This window comes from Saimiri boliviensis, chromosome 8 (assembly GCF_048565385.1).
Source record: "Saimiri boliviensis isolate mSaiBol1 chromosome 8, mSaiBol1.pri, whole genome shotgun sequence".
NCBI lineage: Eukaryota > Metazoa > Chordata > Mammalia > Primates > Cebidae > Saimiri > Saimiri boliviensis.
Genome location: NC_133456.1, coordinates 120,901,370 through 120,928,238, shown reverse-complemented (window position 1 = coordinate 120,928,238; position 26,869 = coordinate 120,901,370). Strand labels below are relative to the sequence as shown.

The 26,869-nt window shown below is 35.2% G+C and overlaps 1 protein-coding gene across 6 annotated transcripts in view; it reads left to right on the top strand.

Moving 5' to 3' along the window:
* Positions 1-26,869, top strand: part of MPP7 (MAGUK p55 scaffold protein 7) — a 232,469-nt gene that overhangs the window by 145,584 nt on the left and 60,016 nt on the right. For all 6 annotated transcript variants that reach the window (XM_074405162.1, XM_074405158.1, XM_074405161.1 and 3 more), the window contains 6 exons: positions 12,348-12,479; positions 18,653-18,734; positions 19,294-19,379; positions 22,615-22,689; positions 22,900-23,096; positions 23,574-23,638. In XM_074405162.1, coding sequence (XP_074261263.1) covers positions 12,348-12,479; positions 18,653-18,734; positions 19,294-19,379; positions 22,615-22,689; positions 22,900-23,096; positions 23,574-23,638 — 637 coding nt within the window. The remainder of the gene's footprint in view (positions 1-12,347; positions 12,480-18,652; positions 18,735-19,293; positions 19,380-22,614; positions 22,690-22,899; positions 23,097-23,573; positions 23,639-26,869) is intronic.

Sequence of the window (26,869 nt, the reverse complement as noted above, 5' to 3'; positions counted from 1 at the left end):
TAAAAGTTTGGAGCTGGGGAGTCAAGCCTTTTGAGTTGGATTTGCCCAGGACAGTCTGGTTCATGCTTGCAGTTCCAGCATTATTAGTAATAGCCTTTCTCCCACTTTCAACTGTTTTCCTATTTGGGTGATAAATTATATGGCCACACCTGAAATTGGGAGCTTCTCAAAAAGTGGGAAGCCATTGAAATGATTTGAACCAGGAAGTGATACATCACTCCGTATGTCGTCTATGGGAACAGGCTTTTGAGGCATTGGATGGTGTAGAATGGGAGGGATGCAATACTGAATAAAGGAAGGCCAGTGTGAGCCTGTAGAAATAGTTCAGATAGAACACTAGCATTTTGGGAGGCCAAGGCAGGCTGATCACCTGAGGTCAGGAGTTCGAGACCAGACTGGCCAAGATGGTGAAACCCCTTCTCTACTGAAGACACAAAAATTAGACAGGCATGGTGGCAGGCATCTGTAATCCCAGCTACTAGGGAGGCTGAGGCAGGAGAATCACTTGAACCTAGGAGATGGAGGTTGCTAAGCTGAGATCCTGGGTGGAAAAAAACAACAACACACACACCCAATTGAGGTTCTAAGGAAAGAGTGTGGGATGGGTGAGAGGAAGCATGGGAGATAGGCAGCTTGAGGGACAACTTCAATACATGGTCTTGGAATAACTAATAGTTTGGGAAAAAAATAAGAAAATTCGACACTAGAGTGAACTCCAAATAGATTAAAAATTAAAGTGTAAAAAGTTGAGCCATAAGAATATTCTTAATTGAAAAAATATATATTAGAAGAAAATTTGAAATTTACATGATAATGGAATAGAAAAGCATTTGAACCAAAAAAAAAGCAGGAATACACACATACAAACACAAGCATGCACCCATAAAGGAAAGAATATTTTAAAATTCGTAAGTGAGATTAGTAGGAATCATTTATTAATATATATGATTTATGATATTTGTCCTTAATAAGATGTGACAATTTATTACATTCACTTTATTTTACTTTTTACAAAGTGACTTGATAAAAACTTAAAAGGAAACAGAGATAATCTTTTTTGATAATACATAATTGTATTTTTCCTTCAAATTATAAAGAATATGGAAGCCCCTATTCTCATTGCTTTATTAGTGAGGATGAGTATCTTTTCCTATGCCTGTATGTTTTTATTTCTTCTGTGAATTGTATGTTCATATACCTCTAGGGACAACTGCTATTGGCTGGCTGCATTACCTTTCAACGTTTTCTGTATATGTAAATATTAAACATGATTTTCTCCCCAGTATATTCTATGGGATCATAGAATACATTACTTACTGTGATTTTTATTTTTTTTTACTTTTGATATTTTTGAGATATTGTAGCCTTCTCTTTGTGTCAACAAAATTATCTATTTAACTTAATCCTTGCAGATGAATCTTTGTTATTTCTGTTTTTCTGCTATGTAAATAACACTATGATGCACATCTTTTGTATATTAGGGAATTTTATGGAATGTTTTGTCAAAATATATTTTAATGAGGGCAGTACATTATTGGGGCATAAATCACATTTGGACATTTTACACTTTTGATCATTATTGCCAGTTTGTTGTTAAGACAGATCTTCTCGAGCACCTGCAGTATAGTGCATGAGAAGGCCTGTTTCCCTATGCAGTTGCAATTTATATGCAATTAATTGCATAAGCTCTTTTCAACTAATATTCCTTTTTTTTTTTTTTTTTTTTTTGAGACAGAGTCTTGCTCTGTCATCCAGGGTGGAGTTCAGTGGCACAATCTCAGCTCACTATAACCTCCGCCTCCTGGGTTCAAGCAATTCTCCTGACTCAACCTCCCAACTAGCTGGGACTACAGGTGTATGCCACCACACCTGGCTAATTTTTGTATTTTTTGTAGAGTCAGGGTTTTGCCATGTCAAACTCCTGGCCTCAAGTGATCCACTCTCCTCGTCTTCCCAAATTGCTTGGATTACAGGCATGAGCTACCATGCACAGCCTCAACTAATGTTCTCTTTTAGCTTTGCTATAAGAGAGTAGGGAATAAAATTTGCATGAGAGTAGGGAATATAAGCTACATGAGAGTAGGGAATAAAAATTGCAGATGTATGGCAAGCTTTCGGTAAGTACTGTATGATTAAATAATGGGTAGTAAAAATTTTGTTTTTCCTGATGCATTGTGAGTGATGAAAGAAAATATATATATATATATATGTTTCTCTTTAGTTACTTTCCTTTAATCTTACTTGCATTTTCTAGGACTGTGTAGAAATATGTACTTTTATGTAGTAGAATTTGGCATTTTTCTTTATGACTTCTGGGCACTGAGCTAGCTTAGAAAGGACTGACATTCTTCATGACAAGTTTATTAAAATTGTCTTTCCTATTTTCTTTTGGCTTTTTAAAAATTTGATTTTTTAAAGTTTGAAATAATTGATATGCTACTTTGTTGTATGGTATAAGATATGGTTCTAGTGTTTTTTATTCAAGTGGATAGCAATTTTCTCACAGTTTGATGCATCTTTATTATATATCTGAATCTGTTTTGAACTCTTGGTTTGATTGCTGTTAATTTAGTTATCTTATTGTTTTAGTAATTACAGCATGAGACCCGGTAAGGCCAAATTCCTATCATTATTCTTGCAAATGTATTTTTCCAGAAGAAATTGGGAGTTCTCTTTTCATGTCATTAAATAAACCCGTTGGGATGCAATTGAATTTCCAATCAAAGAACATGGCAATTTATTTATTTAGGTCAAATTTTTCCTTGTGTAAGCCTGGAATATTTTCTGCTAAGTCTATTCCCAGGCCTGATGTGTACATGTGTGTGCACATACACATATGTTTATATGTATTCACACATATGTATAAATTAATTTTGTATAATTTAATAATATGTATAAATTAATGTTCCCCATGTATATTATTTTTTATTTTCTAACAAGTATGTTGTTTCTATACAGTAAACATGTTAATTTCCATAATACTTATTTTATACTGCCTTACCAAAGTATCTCATATCTTTTAATTTTCAATGTTATATTACAAAAATTTTTAAAAAATCTTTTCCTTTTTAGTAATTGTAGATCATTTCCCCCCTAACCTTATTGCCTTCATATGACTTGCAGGAAAAAATGCTCAAAACTTGTAAATAAAGGATATGCCTTTGTTTTTCTGTACCTTTATGGGGGTACTTCTGTGCTTCCTGTATTAATAAATATGGTGTTTGTTCCTGGATTCTGATAGAATATTTTACAAAGTTTTGTTCTGTCATTAAAAAAAAATAAGTCAGGATTATGTTAAATTTTGTCAGATGCCTTTATGGTGCTTACCGAAGTGATCATAGGGGCTTTTTTAGTTGTTAGTACAAATAGTAATGTGTAGATATTTATATTGATAAAACATTAAATTCTTGGGATTAAGCCTTTTTGATAAAAGACTTTTATATCTTATTTTATAATATATTGCTTTGGTATTTTAAAAAATCATCCTGAGACCAAAGTTGTGCTATCATCCTTTTATACTTTCTGGTTAGGTTTTACCATTGGCTTGTGAGACCTTTGAGAAAGAAATGTTATGTTTTATTACATGTTGGAATGCTATAAATAGTACAGAAAACTTTAATACAACCCTTCATTTGGTTCAAATGCCATCTCTGGGGAAAATTTTTTGATAGTGCTTTCAATTTCTTCTGTAGTTATTTATTTAATCCAGCTTTCGAGCTCTTCTAGAATTACTTCATTATTTATTTTTTTCCTGGGAAATTTAACATTTTATTAAGATTTCAACCATGTTGGAATGGTGTTCAATTTATCTGTTGATTTCTATCTGAAGTTATGTCCCTTTCCTCAGTGCTATCAATATACATATTTTTTTCTCTAGTTTTTTGCTGTGCATACCAGAAATGACTAATTGTCTAGTCTCTGAAAATAATTGGCTCTTTATTATCATTCTGTTTTTCTTTTTCTTTTTTTGAATCTAAGTCTCACTCTGTCACCCAGGCTGAAGTACCTTGGCATGATCTCAGCTCCCTGAAACCTCGGTCTCCTGGGTTCAAGCAGTTTTCCTGCCTCAGCCTCCCAAGTAGCTGGGATTACAGGTGCCTGCCACCACACCTGGATAATTTTTGTATTTTTAGTAGAGATGGGGTTTCACATTTTGGCCAGGCTAGTCTTGAACTTCTGACCTCAGATGATCCACCTGCCTTGGCCTCCTTAAGTGTTGGGATTACAGGCTGTAGCCACTGCACCCGATCTAATTTTTTTTTAATACCTATTTTTGATTTTATTTAGTGGAATACTTAGCTTTCAGACTTGTTTAATTACAAACACATTTAAGAGTATGTGGCTTTCTTTTAAATTTGTTCACCTCCCATGGACATTGTGTATGTCATATTGGCATAATACTAATTTCTTGATTGTCTATAATAAATTTTGATAACTTCAGTATCCTGACTTAAATTTGCAAGATTCTTTGGGTTTCATTTTTTTTGTATTTACAGGTATTAATTTCTAGGTTGATCCATTTTTATCACACTATGCAATCTGTTAACCTTTTTAATGTAAAATTTGTTAAAAATGTTTGTTTGCTAGTTTGGCCAACTTTTGCAAATATATGAAGGAAAATAATAGCTGTATGAAAACAATTTTTTTAAATTTATATATGCTTCTCTACAAGCTTATAGACAAAGTTAATATACAAAGTGATTATTCCTGAAATAAGATAATCATTAAAGTTTTTTTGTAAGAGCTTATGAATCAATAATACTAGGTCTTTACTATGGCATAGCATTTTTGCTGTGCACTTTCATGTAATATCTCTTTAATAATTGTGAAGCCCTATTAAGTAGGTACTAATATTAACTCTTTTTAAAGATTAGGAAAACTAAAGCTCAAAAACTTGTATCCAGAAACTAAACTGGACATTTAACAGGGGTGTGTGTGTGTGTGTGTGTGTGTGTGTGTGTGTGTATGTTTCAGGGATTTTCTGTGTTCTCTCCCTAATAAAGAACACAAGTACGTTTTTCTTACTGATGCACAGGAAGGTCTTCTTTGTTTCTAGCACACAGCACTGTGCTTGCAACACTGGGATTCTCAATAAGCCAAATTCAATGTAAGTTATTAAATGTTTGGTGGAATTTTTATTCTATTATAGCCTTCTTTGTCTCTTCATATAAGATAATTTTGTACATTTATATGACATTCAAACTTTTCTTTCATATTCTTTAATTCATAATATCATAAGATTGTAATTTTATTCATTTTACTCTTTAGGAATCTCTTTCTCTGTTCAGAAGAATGTTAACACTTTTCTTACGTAACTTGTTGCCCTCAAGTAGTTGATAGTTAGGAAATGACTTGTCATTCTGTAACAACAGGATCACCTGAGAACTGTCAAAAATGGAAAGATTAAACCCAGAATGAATTGGTCAGCTGCCATTGTAAAAAAAAAATAGATTATTCTTATTAGTCAATAATGTCTACAAAATCCAGGTCAGGAAAATAAATGCAGTATAAAAAACAATAGATGTCTGAAAATGTAAAAGTAAGTAGCCAAAGTCCTAACTAAATTAATTGAATGTGAATACTTCCTGCAATAATGAAATAGGCAAAAGCAATAATGTTGGTATCATTTAGGGGCATTCATGGAAGGATGTTATTCTATACCGAGACTTTGTTTCTAGGGAAAGCAAAGACAGTCATTAATAAATCAGAACCACTTCAGCCATCAAATTGCCACGTTAAAGGCAAATTAACCTGTATGAATCATCATTCCAGGGGCTGACTTTTGATAAAACAATGAAGTGACATCATCTCTAGAATGTGACATTATAATTTAGGAAGTCAGGGAAAATTTGGTAGATTTTTAAAAAGGCAATAAAATAAGAAGATTTGTTGTAATTTTTAGCTTCCAAATATTCACTTAACAGAAATTACTCACTGCCTGAGCATGCAAGATGGATGAGGCTTCATTAAAGCAAGCTGAAGGAAAAAGTTAAGCTTCCTTTTGGAGAGATAAATCAATGTTACTCATCCTTATAAGCTAGACACTTAATTCTGTGAACCTGACAGATACTTAGAACATAAAGTTGACTCCAGGGGGTCCAGTGCAGTGAGTGCTTGTGAGCCTGATGAGTTACAAAGCTAGTGTTCAATTTCCTGCAAATTCTTCTGAGCAACAGGTAAACCCATCAGTTGTGATTGGTGATTCTGGCATATGGAAACACAATTTCCATTTAAGTACTGCCTTTTGAAAGGAAAGTCTGTATATTAAAGAATAAAATCACATCAGTTAAAATGGGATAATGGAATGCAAAATTTGTTTTAGTTGTCTAAAATTAAAAATGTTGTTATCCAACAATAGTCATAAAACAAAGGCTATTAAAAATTATGAACTGAATGCTTATGAAATTACTTTGGAATGCAGACATGGAACAAAGCTAAGGAGAAAAAATATTTAATGATATTCTTAATATTGCTTGTCAATTATCATAATTGCTTTATTGAAAAACATTTTATTTAGCTATCTCTATTTTACTATGTGCAAGATAGTTGTCACAGATACACAGATAGTAGACATTCCCAGTGTTCTTTATTCCTCCGTATGGACCCACATTTCCATCTGCCAACATTTTCTTCCTGTTTGAAAGACTTCTGTGACATTTATTGCAATGTAAGTCTACTGGTGATGAATTCTTTTAGCTTTTGTATATTTCAAAAGTCTTCAATACCCCTTCATTTCTAAAAGATATTTTTGCTGGGTATAGAATTGTAAGTCAACAGTATTTTTCTTTGAGTATTTTCAAGATGTTGCTTCATTGTTTTGTTGCCCACATTGTTTCTGATGAAAAGTGGGCTATTGTTCTTAATCCTTATTCTTTTATATATAATGTTTTTTTCCCTTGGATGATTTTAATATTTTCTTCCTGGTTTTAAACAATTTGGTGGCGTTTTTTGTTTGTGCTTGAGATTGAACTTCTTGAACATGTAGGTTCATGCTTTTTTCATCATATTTGGACTTTCTGCCATATTTCTTTCAATAGTTTTCAGCAACTGCCCCCTTTCTTTGGAGATGCCTGTTAACATGTATATTAGGCCATTTAAAGTAGTTCCCCAAATCACTAAGTCCTGTTCATAATTTCTCAGGATATTTCCTTCTTGTGTTTCGTTGTGGACAGCATATGTTGCTTACTCTCCAAGATTACTTTTCCTTCTGCAGTATCTATATTAATCTCATTCAGTGAACCTTTTTCTTATTTCATAATTTCCATCTCTAGAAGTTTGATTTGAGTAATATTTATATAGTCCATAGCTCATGTTTAGTCTTTAACTTTTTTGAGCATTTGAAATATAGTTATAATAATGACTTTTGACTTTCTTATCTGCTTTTTGTGGATTTTTAGTGTTTGGTTTTATCTAGTTTTATTATCTGTGCAATTTCAGGATTTTGTTTCATTGTTTTATTTTTGTTCTTCATTATGAGCAGTATTTTCTGCTTTCTTTGCATACCTAGTAATTTTGAGTCATTGTGAGTTTTATCTCAATCGACTACCAGTTACTATGAGTTTTATTTTGCTGGGTATTTTTGTGTCTATATATCAGCCTTCTCCAACCTTTTTGGCACCAGGGACTGACTTCATGGAAGACAGTTTTTCTACAGATGGGGATTGGGGAGTGATTTCATATGATTCAAGTGCATTACATTTACTGTGTACTTTATTTCTATTATTACGTAATCACCATAATGTAGGATTAGTAGGAACCTTGAGCTTGTTTTCGTGCAACTAGACAATCCAAAATGGTGGTGATGGGAGACAGTGACAGATCATCAGGCATTAGTTCTCACAAGGAGCATGCAACCCAGATCCTCACATACTCAGTTCACAATAGGGTTCATGCTCCTATGAGAATCTAATGCTTCCACTTTTCTGACAGGAGGCAGAGCTCAGGTGGTAATGCAAGCAATGGGGAAAAACTATAAATACAGGTGAAGCTTTGCTCTCTCGCCACTACTCACTTCGTGCTATGTGGCCCAGTTCCTAACAGGTCATAAACGGATACTGGTCTGTGGCCTGAGGTTGAAGATCCTGGCTATGGATAGTATTCTTGAGCTTTATTTTGTTATACAGTTAAATTATTGGAAATATTTTGATCTTTCAAAGGCTTATTTTTTTAAGCTTTTTTTTTTTTTTTAGGTGAGATCATAGCAGCATTAAATCTTGGGCTTATTTTTTCCATTATTGAGACAATACCCATCCCATAACTCTTCTCAGTGTCTATGAATTATGAGGTATTTCCTGCTAACTGTTAAGAACAAGAACTATTCCTGCCTTATGCAAGCTTCAAGGATTATTCCTTGTAATGCAGAGTTTCTCAACCTTAGAACTATTGACATTTAAGGGCTGGATAATTGTTTCTGGGGGTGAGGGACCTGTCTTGTATATGATCAGATGTTTAGGAGCATCCCTGGCCTCAATACAGTAGATGGCAGTAGTATCCTTTAAATTGTGACAACCAAAAAATGTCTCTAGATATTGCCAGTGACTCCAAGGGAGTACAATTGCCCTCAGTTAAGAACCACTGCTCTAATCCTTTCTGGTAGTTTTCTTATATGATTCCATGGCTAAGGCTAAGGACTTTGCTCAGAACTCAAGGAAGACCTCCTTTAGATCTCCCAGATTCTATATCTGCCACCCTTTCCTCTTCTATAGTCTTCTCTGGGAACTTTAGTCACTTTACCTCCCTGGATTCTCAGCTCTCTTTTCTCAGATTAAGGAGACCACTGAGTTTGTCTGTGTTTCTTTTCCCTATCACAGCCTGGAAACTCTAGGCTGTAATGCTGGGGCAATCATAGACTCACATTATTTCCTATCTCTCAGTGATCTCTATCCTTTGTTGCTTGATGTCCAGCATCTTTGAAAACTATTGTTTTATTATCCTTTATTTTTATTTACTTTTAGTTTTTAGTTTTTTTCAGGTGGATTCCTGTTAACCTCATCTTGGTCCTCATCTTATTCTTGAAAGATACTTTTGTTGGATGCACAATTCTGGACTGGCTTTTATTTTTTCTAAGCACTTTGAAAGTATTTGAAATGTCTTCTGGTGTCTACTGCTGCAGTTAATCAGCTGTCAATCAATTTTCTTCTTTCCTTTCTGATGATCTGCCTTTTTTGCTCTGAGTACTTTTAAGATCTTCTCTTTGCCTTTGCCGTTTTGCAGTTCTGCTACGACGTATTAAGCATAGGTTTCTTTTTATTTTTCCTTGTTCCTAAAGGGTATATTGGGCTTTCTGAACCTTTAGAGTCTTTCTCTCATCAGTTATCAAAACTTTGCAGCCATTATCCTCTCAGATATTTTATCATCTTGATTTTGTTTATTTTTTCCCCTTTGAAACTGTTACAGCATACAAAAAGCATGAACCACAAAGGAAAAAAAAATTAATTAAGCTCATTAAAATTAGGATCCTTTATTGAACAAAAATCACCAAGAAGGAGAGTGAAAGGACAAGCTACCAAAAGGGAGGGTGTTTTTGTAGTACATATAACCGACAGAGACTTGGGTCTATTATATTAGAAAGAGTTCTTACAAATTAATGAGGAAAAGACAGATGCAGTAGAAAAACATGCAAATATCTTGAGGAGGCAGCTCGCAAAGAGACACACATGCCCAATAAACACTAAAAGGGTTTCAGTCTCATTCATTTCAACCACAGAATATACCACGATACACTCAGAATGGCCAAATTTAAACTAATAATGTAAAATGTTTGAGGTCATGTTAGACAGCTAGAAATCACATATGTTGTTGGTGGAAGTGTAGTTGAAAAACACTACTAACGTTGAATGTACTATTATATAACCTGTGACCCAGACATTCTACTCTTAAAATACTTAACCAACATCATATATATATGTACATCAAAAGATCTGAAATGTTTATGGCAGCATTATTTATACTAGCTAAGAACTGAAAACAACCCAGATTCCCCTCAAAGGCATAATGGGTAAAGAAACTGTAGGATATTTATGTGTTGGAAAACTATATAACAAGAAAAGTGAATTACTTCTAACATCAGTAACAGCATGGGTGAATTCTGCTAACTTAATGTTAGGGAAAAATGAATACACACTTGTAATTCTATGATTTTCAAATAGAGGCAAAGACTGACACGCCGAGGGGTATAGAAAGCATGGTGACTAGGAAGGATCATAAGAGAGGCCACTGGGGTCTGATTAATGTTGTATTTCTTGTTTGGCAGATGTTTATAGGGTCATATTCATTTTTGAAATTTTATACTATACACTATATACTTATGATTTGTACTTTTTGTATATATATTATACTCAATTCAAAAGTTTGATTAAAAACAGATACTATTTGCCATTTTAGAGCTTCTGTTTCAGTAGACAGCAAATATTTATGATATAAACATAAAATGCACATATGATTATAAAAGATGGACATGTATAAAGGCAAAAAACAACGTGCTATGGGATTGAGTCACCAGGGGATCTGCTTTTCTAGGATGTTTTGGCCAGACCTCTATGAGAAAGAGTTATTCAAGTTGAATGAGTAAGAGGCAATGTAAGATAAAGTTGGAGCAGTATGCAGGACTTTTAGGACATTCAGGAGAGTTTGGTTTTCATCCTAAGATTGATGAGCAACTTTAGATGGGCTATTAAGGGGCTAGTTATGTTTTAAAAATAATCACTATCTCTACACTGTGAATTGTTGACTTGAAAATGGGCCTGAGTTGAATGCCGCTGGACCATGTAAAGACTACTGCTCCAGGCAAAAAATGTGCATCCGTGATTTAGACCAGGGACTTGCTAGCTTTTTTTTTTTTTTTCCAGACAGTCTCACTCTGTCACCCAGGCTGGAGTGCAGTGGCACAATCTCAGCTTATTGCAACCTCCACCTCCCGTGTCCAAGCGATTCTCACGCCTTAGCCTCCCAAGTAGCTGGGACTATAGGCATGTGCCACCATGCCCGGCTAATTTTTTGTATTTTTAGTAGAGACGGGGTTTCGCTGTGTTAGCCCGGATGGTCTCGATCTCCTGACCTTGTGATCTGTCCGCCTCTGCCTCCCAAAGTGCTGGGTTTACGCCTGCCAACTTTTTATGTAAAAAGTGGATGTTCCACCTACTAAACTTTGCCCTTGTAGCAGGACAGCAGCCATAGACAATGTATAAATGAACGAGCATGGCTGTGTTCCAGTAAAACCTGATTTACAAAATAGATGTTGTAGTTTACCAATCTCTGATCTAGAGTAAAGAAAAGAAAATTTTTAGATATATAGTAGATTTAATAGAATATGGACCGGGTGCAGTGGTTCATGCCTGTAATCCCAGTGCTTTGGGAGGCTGAGTGGGAGGATTGCTTGAGGCCAGGAGTTCGAGACCAGCATAGGGAGACCCCATTCATACAGAAAATAAAAAAAATTAGCTGGACTTTGGGGCATGCATTTGTAATCCTGGCTACTCAGGAGGCTGGGGAAGTAGGATTGCTTGAATCCAGGAGTTTGAGGTTGCAGTGAGCTATGATACCACCACTGAACTGCAGCCTGCACAACAGAGCAAGGCCTTGTGTCTAAAAAAAAGTTTTTAAAAAACAGTATATGTATTGGATGTTGAGAATATCAGTAAGAGGAGAGGATTCAAGAATGATTTATATGCTTTTGGCTCAAGTAATTTGTGAATAGTGTTGCTTATTAGGGGTCAAGTTCATTGAAAGTCCAAAACCCATTCATCTAAAATAGTGAATAGTGACATGTCAAAGTTCCAGTGTTCTCCTCATTTTTGGTCTAGAATTACTTTTGTTCTTTTATTCACATAGTAGTCAGCAATTACACAAACAATTAAAGTGAGGGGGAAAAAAGAATCCATCATAGTGATCATTGTTATGTTTTCTGCTAATAGGAGAAAAAATAGTAGAAAAGAAAAAAATGTAGAATATTCTCAGACTCTCATTGACTATACATCTTTAGCCCACATGTTCTTTCTTCCTCCAAAGGTAACATCCCCTGCACTCTTGCCCCAAATTGCTACCCCTATAAGGATAAACCAGAGAATGTACAGGTTAGAGGAGATTATATGTTGATTCTTTACATAGATTAGTGACACTGGGGACAGAGGTGGCTGCTAAGTAAAGCTACCATCTGCTCTATGGACAAGTACTGTTTCCCATTCAATTTGTAAGAGGCACCTGTTACAAAAAAAATGTGGTAATTGCCTTATTACCACTACTATGTCAAAACTGTAATGCTGTTTTGATTTTCTTCATAGTTTGATGTGTTTAAAATTTTATATATTTATACACACATATATATTTAAGTAAACCTTTGAATGTTACAGGCTTTGCTCTCTGTACATGATACTGTGGCTCAGAAGAATTATGATCCTGTGTTACCTCCTATGCCTGAAGATATTGATGATGAGGAAGACTCAGTAAAAATAATCCGTCTGGTCAAAAATAGAGAACCACTGGTGAGTTTTAATGCTCAGATATGAGTTGGTGTCATGATAAGGCCAAATCTGATGGTGCATACCATGTATAACTCTTTAAAATATGCTTCCTCTATGTTCTCAAACTAAAAGAAGTGGAACATTGATGTCTAAAGAGCATGCTTTTGGAAAACAAAAATGAAGCCAAATAAAATAATAGGCATTTATTTGCTGCATTTAAATAGCAATGATTTTTAAATATTGGAATATGAAATCAAATGAATAGAATTACTTGTCTTGAAATTTTTCTTATTCAAATGTATAATTAGTGTATTATCTTTGCAATTATTGTTAAGGTAAAATAGGATTATTGTGTGAACAAATTTAAAGTTCAAAAAATAAACTACCTAGAAAAATAGAAAATACTTTCAACAGATTTGTTATTTAACATCAGTTAAATGACATTTGTTAGTTCAGGGAGATTATTGGAGAAGCCACAAGGCTGTCAAAGCAAAATGAAAAACACACAGAGAGAAGATTAAGAGTCAAAGATATCTTTAGGAGAATGAGTCCCAGTCATGAGAATCAGAAGTAGGCAAAGTGTGGGAAGCTAAACTGAAACAAAATTCTAGCAAGTGGATGCTCAGGAACTGCTTGGCAAGTGATTCATGAAGAAAGGCTGTAACATTTGGCAACCAAGGTGTAGGTTACCAGTGTTATCTAAAAATGCAGTTTTGTTTGTTGGGATCCATAATGTGATGTCATGAATACTGAGCCTGCATTGGATGACCTAAGTAGGAATTGGGATTCTGTCACTTTGCATTGTGTCCTACGGAGAAAACCCCTCGCCATCTCAGCCTCAGGTTCCTTATCAGAAAATCAGGAAATATACTTCTTCACAAGTATTTTTGAATATCAGCTAAGATATGATGTGTTTGGAATGCTTTATGAGTTCTGAAGCAATATGCAAACATTATGTAAATATTAGAATAGTAAAGATAAAAGTTAGATCGGATCTGATCAAGGAGAGAATGGTTACCTCAGAGAACAGGCTGTGAACACAGGTGGTATAGGTATTAGATAATGGATAAGAAAAAGGATGATCACTTGAGGGGAAAGCTCCCTTGAAAAAAGTGTCTTAGATGTTCGTGGTGCAAGTTTTTTGGTAAATCACACTTTAAAAACACTTATTTCAAAGGCTCAGCCTGAATTTCACTGTGTCACCTACTTGAGGAGACCTTGCAATATTGGCAATTAATAGGAGATAAATTAGATAATTTTTTTTTTTTTTTTTTTTTTGAGATGGAGTCTTGCTCTGTTGCCCGGGCTGGAGTGCAGTGGTGTGATCTTGGCTCATTGCAACCTCTGCCTTCTGGGTTCAAGCAATTCTATAGATCAATTTTTTTGTTTAAGGAAATTATGACAACTCAGTAAGCAGTCCCTTTTATAAAACATTTTGCAGAAATAATAATTAACAAAAATCTAACCAGAATTTATTTTTTCAATCTAACTTGAAATTTTCCATGCTCAATTTTTAAACCAAAATCACACAGAATAAATTCAAAATAAGTATGTATGAAAATATGTCAGTTTTATCATATTAGATCCAATTTTAATTTATTTTGCATTTGCAGACTATGCCATAGGATTGATGACTTTTACAGTATCACATGTAATGTGCTCTGTGTTTTTGAGATTTGATCATATTTTCATGCAAATATGTTGCACTGAGAATACATCAAACAAGTGTGGTAAGAGAGGTTTGGAAAGCAATGTGGAAATAGAAGTCTTTTAGAATGAAGGGTTCAAAATGAAGATTGATTCAAGTGGTAGTACCATGTAGAAAGTGGGAGATTGTTCTTCAGGTCTGTAGTTTACCCTCCAAGCAAAGTAGAGTCAAGGGATACAAGAATACTCTATTAGGGCACTTATCTCTGTCTATAATGAGACCCTTACGCATTGGATTGCTTTGCTTTATCTACACATTCCAGAAGTGATTTTATCCTGCCCATGGCTTTAAAAAGTTTCTATGTGCCAGAGACTCCCAAGGTTATTTATTTCTCTTCCAGTTCTTTCTTCTAATCCCTAAATTCATATATCCATCTGTCTATTCGTTATCTCCATTTGGAGGTCTAATAGACATCTCAGTTTTCATATATCTAAAAATAAACTACTGATCTTTGTCCCCAAATCTGTTCCACCCTTGTCTTAACCCCTTTTAGTTGATGGCAATTCCACCCTTCCAGCTGCTCAGCCAAAAGACATTGAGCCTGTCTTTAATCCCTTTCTTTCTTTTGCATTCCATAGACAATCCATTGGGAAATCCTTTTTGACTCTACCAATAATATATGCAGATTCTCTTTCATCACCTCTACTTTTGCCAGTCAGATCTGTGCCACCATCATCATTCCCTTGAATTTTTGTGCAGAGTGAGCATCCCAAATCTGAAGATCTGAAATCCAAAATGTGCCAAAATGTGAAACACTTTGAGTGCAGACACAAGCTCCAAGGATATAGTCATTGGAGCTTTTGGACTTCCTATTCTTGGATTTCGGATGTTCAACCGATAAGAATGCAAATGTGCCCAAATCCGAAAAAATATGGAATCTGAGACATCTAAGCATTTCAGATAAGGAATTCCTAACGTGTTAACCTCTCATTAAGTTCATTGCTGTAGTCCTTGCCATCCTTCAACTCTTAACACAGTAGGTGGAGTGGTCCTTCTAGATCAGGCGTCCCCAGACTTTTTACACAGGGGGCCAGTTCACTGTCCCTCAGACCGTTGGAGGGCCGCCACATACTGTGCTCCTCTCACTGACCACCAATGAAAGAGGTGCCCCTTCCTGAAGTGCAGCGGGGGCCTGGATAAATGGCCTCAGGTGGCCGCATGCGGCCCGCGGGCCGTAGTTTGGGGATGCCTGTAGATTGTGTCCCTCCTGCTGTTCACAACCTTGCATGTTTCCTCTTTTTCATTCAGAGTAAAGCCCAGCATCCTTACAGTGACTCATAAAGCACAGAAAGCACATAGCTGACTCCCTTCTGCCTTTGACCTCTTCTCTTCTTGCTGTCCTTCTTCTACTGGGCTCCAGCCACGCTGGCTGCCTTGCTCTCCTTTGAGCATTTCATTCACAGCCCCCTTGGCACCTTGCATTGGCTTTGTCTTCTGTTCCTTCCCATTGGTTAACCTTTTCACCTCTGTCCAGTCTTTGTTCACTCAGATGTCATATTCCCAGTGAGTCCCGTGTCTTCTCATTGTCTTTCCTCCACCTGCCCTGACATCCTGGTCTTCTATTTCCTGCCCTACATCCCCTCGTACCCCTACAGTATTTACCACCTGATATGGTTTGGCTCTGTGTCCCCACCCAAACATCATTTTATAGCTCCCATAATAACCATGTGTTATGGGAGGCACCTAGTGGGAGATAACTGAATCATGGGGCCAGGTCTTTCCCGTGCTGTTCTCATGATAGTGAGTAAGTCTCACAAGATCTGATGGTTTCAAAAATGGGAGTTTCCCTGCACAAACTCTATAGCACATGCCTGCTGCCTTCCATGTAAGATGTAACTTGCTCCTCCTTGCCTTCCACCATGATTGTGAGGCCTCCCCAGCCACATGGAACTGTAAGTCCATTAATCCTCTTTCTTTTGTAAATTGCCCAGTCGTGGGTATGTCTTTATCAGCAGTGTGAAAACAGGCTAATCTACCACCCTCTAACACACTGTATAATGTATGCAATTATTCCATCTCTTGTTTATTGTCTTGTCTTCTCCATTAGGATGAGAAAACAGACATTTTTTCCTCCGTTTATTATAAGCCCTCATTGAATACAGAAGAAACCAAATGGATGAGCATTAAGCACAACAAACAAAATAGCCCTATACTGAAAAACAGCACAGTCCACAGTGGACAGAGATTCGTTCCACTTAACTAATTCTGTGTTACAAACCACTCCTGTTTGTTGTAGCTAAAACAATATTAGTTTGGGGGTTGATGAGCTCAGCTGGGAAGTTCACACTTGGAGTTCCTCATGCGTGCAGTCAGATGGTGGTGGCCGGAATCAACTGAGGGCTCCTTCATTTACACAGCTGTTACCTGGGCTTGGAGCTGGAAGGTTGGGGGCTGGCCAAGTATCTCTTGCTCTAAGTGACATCTTCACTTGGCTAGCTTGGGCTTCCTCATAACATAGCCATGGTCATGATTTCTTACATGGCAGTGAGATGTTTCCAGAGGAGTCAATGGCAGCTACAGATCTTCTTATAGCCTTTGAAGCCTCAAAACCATTTTTAACACTTAATGTGGGAATATGGCATGCAATTTCCCACAAAAGTAATGAACTCATGGACAGAATGAACTTATGAATACAAGGTTATGGGAAGATAGAGGTTAAACCATATTGGATGATGATTAAGATGAATGTCCAGTGTCACTGGTCAGATTGCCATAAACAAGTCCTGAATTTTCCATGTACTAGTTGTCTGATCTTAGACAAATTATGGCCATTTGATATTCAATTTCTCGTCCAGAAACTATGGATAAGTAGAGTTAGATTACTAGGCTTTTCTGCCATTGGGCATATTTGGTGGGAAAATTTGAGACATTATTAAGGAAAATGAAAGTTGATCTAATCTAACTAATTAGTTATATTGAGAATATTACATTTCCAGTCATTTTGGCAACAAGTTAGAAATTGAAATAAAAGCAGAAAGTACCAATAATTGGTGGGTCTAAGGTTTATGACCATGGAGAAATGTTCATTCAAGTCTTTGGCTTTGAATGCATGCATAGGTGATGGAAAATGCTGCAAAATGCCTGTCACTTAATTCTTTGATTTTTTTACTATTATAAGCTATGTATTTGATAGTTTCACATAAAGATATTTATTACAGATGGACTGTTACTTTGCTCACATATCTGTTCTTTAATGATGATATAAATGTGTTTACTGACAAACTCGAGAAAAATTCCACTTGTTTGGGATGAATTCTGCTGCCACTGAAAAGCATACCTTTTTAGCAGTATTATGCAATGTTGGATGGCTTTGCAAAACCAATGCCAAATTCTTAAAAGGAAAGTCATGGAAAGGCTTTCAAAGTAACCACTTATGCCTGTCGTTCTTACGAAGCAGCAGTTAATTTGCTTCTGAATATCTGTAAGTGAAGAATTTTTGGCTTCTTTTTGAGATTGTTTCCTAATCTTATGCCAGTACTTAGTTCTATTTGTACTAGGTACAATCCTAGTTCACTAAAACCATGGACTAAGAGCTCTTTCTTCTAATCATTTGTCCTAGACTCAGGCAACAAATATGACTAATATCTGGGTTTTAACTTTTTTCTTTTTCTTTACAATTCTCACCAATTTATTTATTTATTTATTTATTATTATTTTTTTTTTTCGAGATGGAATCTTACTCTGTCACCCAGGCAAGAGTGCAATGGCATGATCTCAGTTCACAGCAACCTCTGCCTCCTGGTTCAAGGGATTCTGCTGTCTCAGCCTCTGTAGTAGCTGGGATTACAGGCACCTGCCACCATGCCTGGCTAATTTGTATTTTTAGTAAGAGACAGGGTTTCACCATGTTGGCAAGGCTGGTCTCAAACTCCTGATTTCAGGTGACCTGCCTGTCTCAGTTTCCCAGAGTGCTGAGGTTACAAGCATGAGCCACTGTGCCTGGCCTGTTTTTTTGGTTTTTTTTTTTTTTTTTTTTTTTTTTTTTTTTTTTTTTAACTATGGTAACAGTATGATAGAAGGATCACTGAACTGACTGAAAGTCAAATGATCTGGGTTTTAGTTTTCTAACATAGAGAATCTTTTGCCTATTAGTTTAATTATCACTATTCCACTTTCTTGATGAGATACTCCAAGGATAAAATGAAGAAGTGCTTTAAAAGAGTAAAAACCAAACAGCATTCAAATACAAGGTATTTTTATAATGGAAAGAAGACATGTTTATTTTACACAATTTTAAGGAAGTCGAAGATTTCAAAATCTTTAAATTAGGCTGAAACCCTTAGATGCTGTGTAGATAGAATTTCCTCTATCTAGTCATGAGAATAGATATTATAAGCCAAATGTCATGATGTCTATTCTTCCTGCCTCATTTATTTATTTTGTAGTTGTTTCCCCTTTTTTCAGGTGAATGTCTTTATTTCCTCCCTTTTTCTAACACCCAATACACACATTAACTCACAAATGCTTTTTGCTTGTGTCTTAAAAGGGAGCTACGATTAAGAAGGATGAGCAGACTGGGGCGATCATTGTGGCCAGAATCATGAGAGGAGGAGCTGCAGATAGAAGTGGTGAGACTTTAAATGTTAACGGAATACAGACAAGTCACGTATTTTGTGTGTAGCATTTCCAATAGTTAACTAAGAGGATGATCATCTTTGGATCTAATACAGCAAAACAAGTAATATGATTTTGTTCTCTGTGTTGAAATGTGAGAGCCTATTTAAATAAATGATAGATAAATATTACTCTCTAGTCTTCTTGTACACAAGCATCCAAAGCTATATTAAAACTTGTTTCTGTGTTTCTCAATTGAAAAATACTGCTAATAGCATGCAACCTTTAAGATAAATGAAAATTGTTTTATTAGGATCAGATATCAGTAACGTGCATTTCTAGACAAACACCAAGCTGCTGCTACCATTTCTTGTCCAGCGTTACTATGTTGTGATCCTTGTGTCATTGCCGTGGAGAGGCGTAGAGGCTGAAACCTGAGACGTGTGAAGGTCTCCTTTCCAATCATTAAGTGTATTAAACGTACCTGACAATGCTTTAATTATGGAAACAACTGCAAATTACAGTTTCTGTTGTGGGTGACACTGCTAATTTACCGAATCTCCTATTTCTCAGGTCTTATTCATGTTGGTGACGAACTTAGGGAAGTGAATGGGATACCAGTTAAGGATAAAAGTCCTGAGGAAATAATACAGATTTTGGTAAGCTGTAAATTCCTTTTAAAGGTGCAATAAAAATAAAATTGAATCAGTATATTTCAGACTTTTAGACTTGGTTTGACATATACAGGATTTGGATTAAGCAGTGCATGGTTTGAATCCCAGCTCCATCACTTAATCTCTGTGTGTCCTTGAAAAATACCTTAATCTATTCATCCCTCAGTGTTTTCCATTTACAAAATGGGAATAAGTGGTAACTATCCATATGAAGTGTTTTGAGGATTAAATGAGGTAGTATATATAAAGAGTTTTAGGGCTGAATATAGTGGCTTATGCCTGTAATCCCACTTGCAGCACTTGGGAGGCTGAGATAGGTGGATCACTTGAGATCAGTAGTTCAAGACCAGCCTGGCCAACATGGTGAAACCTGTCTCTACTAAAGGAAAAAAAAAAAAAAATTAGCTGCACATGGTGGTGGGCGCCTGTAGTCCCAGCTACTTTGGAGGCTGAGGCAGGAGAATTGCTTGAACCTGGGAGATGGAGGTTGCAGTGAGTTGAGATCAAGCCACTGCACTCCAGCCTGGGTCTCAAAAAAAAAAAAATAAATAAAAAAAGTTTAGTACCTGTCCTGAGTCTGTACTTAACAGATTACATCTACACTGTGGTTGGTGATGCATTTATCTTTGTCTTCTTCCCATTGATCTAGTCTATGGATCATAGCAATGCAAATTAGTCAAACTAATTTCGATGTCTTTTGAAATCTGACATTTGAATAAAATTATTTTAGGCCTCGGCAATATTAATTCTAAAGTTCATTTGTGAGATAAAAGGAAGGGAAACTCTTTTATATATGAAAACATATTGGAAACCTATAGCAACTAGAAGAGGTTTGAGTGTGTCTCAAAACAGATCTCTGTATAAATGAAAATTTAGTATATGGTCAAGGTGGTATTTTAAATCGGTGGGAAGACAATGGAACCATTTCATAAATGGTATGAGGTTAATGACTCAGAAAAAAAATAAGGTCAATTTTTGTTTTACACTATACATAAAAACAAATTCCCAGCAAGTTAAATATTTAAGTACAAAATTATCACAAAAATTGCACAATAAAATGTAATATACAAGTTTTATAATTACAAGGTAGAAAAAGACTTTTTAACCTCGATATGAAAATTAAATAGAAAAATATCAGATGTGTCTACTCAAATTCAAAACTTTCTTTGCAGAAAAAAGGTGCCATAAAGAAACATAAAAGACAAATGAGATTGTAGGAAAAATAGTTTCTGTATATATATAATAAAAGGGTAATATTTCAGCATAGAGGGAGATGATAAAAATCAATAAGCAAAACATTTACAGAAAAATCAAGAGAGTATTTGGACAAATACTTTACAAAAGGAAACATAGATATCTGGAAAGTGTCGGGTTACTTGAGGTTGGAAAGCTTTATGATGCTTAGAGTTGGTCAGGGTATAGGAAAATAGATATATTTAATGATTTGGTGTTGGAATAAATTATTAGTAGAACACTTTGAGATCTGAAACTATCAAAATTTTAAATATGCATACCCTTTAATCAAGAAATTCAACTGTTGGAAATTAATCCTCAAGCAATAATTTGGTAAATGTGTATAAACAAAATACTTTTAAAACATTTGGAAACTACGAAGAAAGTTACATTGATTATGTAATCATTCATCTATATGCTAGGTTATCGTGAGGCAATCACAATGAGAGATAGACCTATATGGCTTAGCAGTAATAATAATAACAATTGCTACCATAGATTGAGTTCTTTATAAATGACACTGTCGTGAGGACCATAGATCCATTAAAAAAAACACACACACATACAAAAACTAGAAAAGTAAGAGGAGATTACAGAGAAGACTTTTGTTTTCTCTCTACCAATGCAATTCAGTATTACAGTATAAAAATTCTTAATAAGATTTGTGAGTGCCTTTTATGATAAGCAATAGCAATGATATTGCTATTTCGAAATAAATCAACCCTTTATAAAATTCTGTTATTTATGTATACAGAATCCCATTTTACTTAAGTTACTGTGTTACACTAGAGCTACCTTCTTAAGGGATGCCAAAGGTGACTGCATGCACCATTTCCCAATTCAGCTTTCAGCAACTTCATGCCGGTGAATCGAAATTGGCTATAGTGAAAGTATTTCTACCATGGAAATTGACAGGCAGTACATATCTTTCAAATGTGCCAAGTATTTAGTGCTTTTGTGGAGCTTACAATTTGGCAGGAGTAACATATCTTAAGAAATAATTGCATAAATAATTAAATATGGCTACAGCAAGTGCTAAAAAGAGAGAGACAGAAAATGACATGAGAGTATATTTAAAGAGAGATCTTGTCTGAGATAACAAAAGTTTGTGGGTGCTGGTACTTGTTTTAATGAAGTTAGAATAGATACTCAATCATTTCATCTTGCAGTAAATCTCTACATTTTACTCACCACAATACAATAGATATGAATGTTCTTTATTGTTTTTTTTGATAGGCATTGCCACTAATTGAATAATGTGTTTTATAACCACACTGTTGAACAATATAGGTGTTTTGTTCCCCAAAACATGGATGCTGATACTTAAATGTAACTGCTTGCACCATCCTGTACATTATTCCTTTTTTTTTTTTTTTTTTTAAGAGAGCGTCTTGCTCTGTGCCTAGACTGGAGCGCACTTGTGCGATCACAGCTCACTGCAGCCTCGAACTCCTGGGCTCAGGAGACCTTAGCCTCATCACCACACTCCGCTAATTTTTATTTTTCTTTCTAGAGATTGGGGTTTTGCCATATTTCTCAGAATAGCCTCGAACTCCTGGACTCAGGTGATCCTGCCACCTTGGTCTCCCAAAGTGCTGGGATTACAGGCATGAGCCACTGCCCTCAGCTCTTTATACATGATCTATTCTAGTCATTTAATACCGTGTTTATTTAAGGTGTTGTGCATATTTTGTGTGTTTCTATTTTGAGGAATCTTGGATGAGAATCTATTTAGTGACAGTTTAAAAGTACACAGGAAGTAAAAGTGGATTTAGGAGTTAATGTTTTTTAACTTACCCTACAAACTTTAGAGCTTTCTTTCTCACATTACAGGAATTTCTACAAAAAACGGTTTCCTCCGTTTAGTCTATCTAAGAGTAGAAACCTCAAGCTTGTAAATTTCAGATGCATTTCAGTTTCTACCTATTTTACCTTATTTTTCCTTGGCTCTGGTTTTCCTGTAACTCTTTCTTTCATCTGATACCAGGCTCAGTCTCAGGGAGCAATTACATTTAAGATTATACCTGGCATCAAAGAGGAGACACCATCAAAAGAAGGCAAGGTAATCATTGCTTAAAAACATTTTTGTGTGTGTGTGTGTGGGAGGGAAGTCGTGTTTTTTCATCAAACACATATCCACTTTGTCACAACGCATTTCTTTTAATATTCTAGTTTTAAAATTATTATGTTTTGAATCAGAGTCAAGAGAATATAGGGCATTTCTTGTATATTTTTTTACATTTATTCATCTTCAGTGAAACTTTTCTTCCAGATGTTTATCAAAGCCCTCTTTGACTATAATCCTAATGAGGATAAGGCAATTCCATGTAAGGAAGCTGGGCTTGCTTTCAAAAAGGGAGATATTCTTCAGATTATGAGCCAAGATGATGCAACTTGGTGGCAAGCGAAACACGAAGGTGACGCCAATCCCAGGGCAGGCCTGATCCCTTCAAAGCATTTCCAGGAAAGGTGAGCTGCTGGTACATAATAATGGCTTTTCTCCAGCTGACCTTTTGTTCTCTGCAAAATATCATTCTAGCATTGATGTGATAAAATATGCTATAAAACCTTGCCGTAGAATTTTTTTATCCCTTGGGTTTGGATTTCTGTTTTGTCTAACTAAGTATGATGAATGACCAAAAATAATATGACAGTACCGGGTCATATTAGATTTTTTGTTATGAAGCAAATGGAAAATAGCACATTAATATCTTGAAACCATGTTGATGTGAAAGGTGGAAAAAAAAAGACCATTGGTTTTGGAGGGAGGGAAGATAATTTACAAAAATGGGAAAGTGGACGATTTGTTTCTTAATTTGAATAGATTGCATTGCATTCATTTTTTATCTAACCTTTGAGTTTTTTCTTAAAACTAAATATTTTGATGTTGTATTCACCTTGGACCTGTGCTGAAAATTGATAGGCATGTTGACTTCTTTCTCCCAGGAGACTGGCTCTGAGACGACCAGAAATATTGGTTCAGCCCCTGAAAGTTTCCAACAGGAAGTCATGTAAGTTTGTTAATAAGAATATAGAGTAACCAAACCCTGCTGTTTATTTTTTACTATTAAAGCAGGTGCTCGTGGCAGAACAAAGGGTCCTATATTACCCTAGCAATAACTTTGGGATCATCATTTCTCAGGAGCAAACAAATAGGAGATTCGTATTTGGAGTATTAATGTGAATCTTTTGAAGAAAAGTGTGGTTGAGGTGGTTAATAATAAATCCGTGACTCACTCTTTAAGAAAGTAACTGCTATTACTACTCTCCTTGATTTCCAAATGTAGGTATTTTATTAAATGTCACCTTAAATGCAGCTCTTTTATTTTTTCAAAGGCAGGAGGTTTGGGTTAGGTATTTCTTGGTAAATATTAGGGAGAAACAAAATCTACCATTTTCTTTGGCATGAAAGCAACTATGCTCAAGACCAGTTGTTCTTAATTCCTGTCTCATCCCCAGATCATAATACTTCTGACCTGTAGCCTATCCATTTGGAGGTATCACTGGACTAGATTAAAAGAAAATGAGAGAAAGACGAAGGATGGCTACTCTATGACCACTGAAAAACGTAGTGTGGATTTCAGCACTTTTTTTCTTCTTTCAACCTAACCTTCTGTCAGCTTTTCTTTACTTCCTACCACCCACCTCCTCAAGTCCCCATCCCATAAATTTCCTATTTCACCTCCTCTAGATATTTCATGGTTCTAGGTATTTTAAGAGGAAAAAACCAGCCCTTTGTTTTCAGCATAGAAGTTGTACATTAAATAGTGAAATGACCAAGTAAATGGCCCTGGAATTTTACACCAACATCTGTTTTTAGTATTGTTGCATTTTTCACATCTCCTGTGATTTCTGTCAGTTTGCAGAAGCGTATAGCTCAGGAATCACATTAGAAGGGAGCCAAACTGTAGTTGAGTATAAATCTCACAAGCAGGCAAATGCTTAAAGTGGAGCACTGATTCAAAAGCCTGCTTGTTCTTGCTACATTAAGTCTGGGCACAAGGGAAAAAACCCTTGTCACAGAATGCTACACATCTTCTGACATCAGAAAGCTTAAAGCTTTCGTGAGAATATTACATTGTTCGTAAGCGTGATGACTTTTCACTAGCCAACTCAACAACAGAAAGGAGTTTTGACGTATCCACCAGACTTGCTTTTTAAGGGATTTTTAAATAGGAGGCTTACACATTTCTAATATATTTGGAATATGTGGGATAAGATATGTGTAACTTAAAGATGAAATAAAAATATAGTTATACTTGAATCTGGATTAACTCTGAGTCCTAGGCAACTTAGAAATTTACTGTTTGATATTATGAATTTACATTGATTTAAAAGTTTTGATAAGTGTATATGTGTTTCTTTAAAAGAACTATGCAAAAGGGATACATTGCTTTTTAATAGCTCTTCCAAACTGGTTTCTGTATAGCATATGAAGGTGAGGGGTGTGTGAGTGTCTGTCTGCCTCTGTGTGTGTGTGTGTGTGTGTGTGTGTGTGTGTGTGTGTGTGTAGAAGTATTAATTGTAACAGTCATTTTGTCTGTTGATTTGTATAATTTCTTTTTTATGTTAATACTTCAGTATTTGCATCTGATAAATATTTATTCTAGCATTTATCTTTACTGAAGTGTCCTCATTTGACTAATTTGTTTTTTTGCTGTTCCTGCCTCTTGAATTCCATTCAGAAATGTTTCCTGGTCCTCCTCTCTTTCTTTCTTCTCTCTCTATCTTTTTTATTAAACTAGCTTTTGATTCAAACTGAGAGACGCATTATTTGTTTTTATATATGTTATTTATTTTCAAATAAATCTGGTCAAAGTTATTCTTAAAGCATAAGCATCTAACAAACATGGCCTTGTTCAGAGGGACAATATATTTCTGTGACAATTACATTAAGAATTGAAATTCTACTTGAAATTTTCTTGAATATTGTCTCACATAAAGTTAAAAATTATGCATAAATCATTGTATAGATTCTGAACATTTTAAATGGCATTTAAAAGCACTTTAACCTATGTTTTGATGATGATTCTTTACATAACTAAAACTTGTAAAGGCCATCTGATTAACTACTTTCTGGATTTCAGTATTTGGTACTTAGGGTTTTAGAATACTTATGTTAAATGGAAACTTTCGTTATCATGCCCTTTGCTGAATTATAGGAAAATGCTATGAAGAAAAACAGCAAATTGGCATAAAATCATTTGTTTTTATGATTTTGAATATTAATATGGTTTTTAAAAAAGTTTCTGATTTCATGTAAAATTTTTAAAGGAAGAATAATTCTATCATGTAGATGTTTATAAATTTATTTTTAAAATACAATGATAAAGACTTTCTCCACTAATTTTTACAAGTGTACTTAAAACCTAGGATGAAATTAGTAATATCAGATTTGAATTAATGAATCTTGTCATCTAATAACATTTACCAAATTAGCCAGTTAACTTTTTTCACACATGATTGCTTGTATTACTCTCTTATTCTCTATTTTGCTCTTTATTTTATTTGTAGTGTATCACCATAACTTAAGTTTGCGTGGAGGAAGAGTTCATGGAAGATGGCTCTGGAACTATAGGGTATCAGTTAATATCAACATAGAAGTAAATAAGAAAGAGCACATCCCAATCTTACTATCTTTGCATATTTGTATTTCTGCTAGAGCTCTAGTTCTTGGCTCCAAGACAAGTAAAATAAGGAGCTGTGATAATAACAACCGCTGTAGGCTTTAAAACCAACCTCCTTATGCAAAATTCATGAGTGTAAGTCAGATTCATCTTTGATGCTTGGTTATTTCTTCCTCTTAAGTATCTTGGTGTATCTAATATCAACCCAGAAGAATAAAAAAGTCTTTCAAACAAACAAACAAACAAACAAAAATTACTTCTTAAAATAAAAAATTCCTGAAAACTAAAACATGAACTCTTAAACCTAAAATTTTTCTAAGTCTTAGTAGCTGGATATAAGGACTTGTGTCCTCCTCTTTCTCCTCCTCCTATTTTTTGGAAGAATTGCTTATCCAACAACGATATTTGTAATGGAAATTTGTTTCCCCCCTCTCCGTCATCTAATGATAGGTTCCCACATAATGGATTTGTATTAGTAATGCAGACCTTGAAGTCTGATAAATTTTCTTTTAGATGACCAGCTTTTAGATTATTATGTAAAAGATGTAGCTTAAGTGTTCTGGAAGTGAGTAAAACTGAATCTTATGTCCCAGATAGCATGTAGGAGTAGTTTTG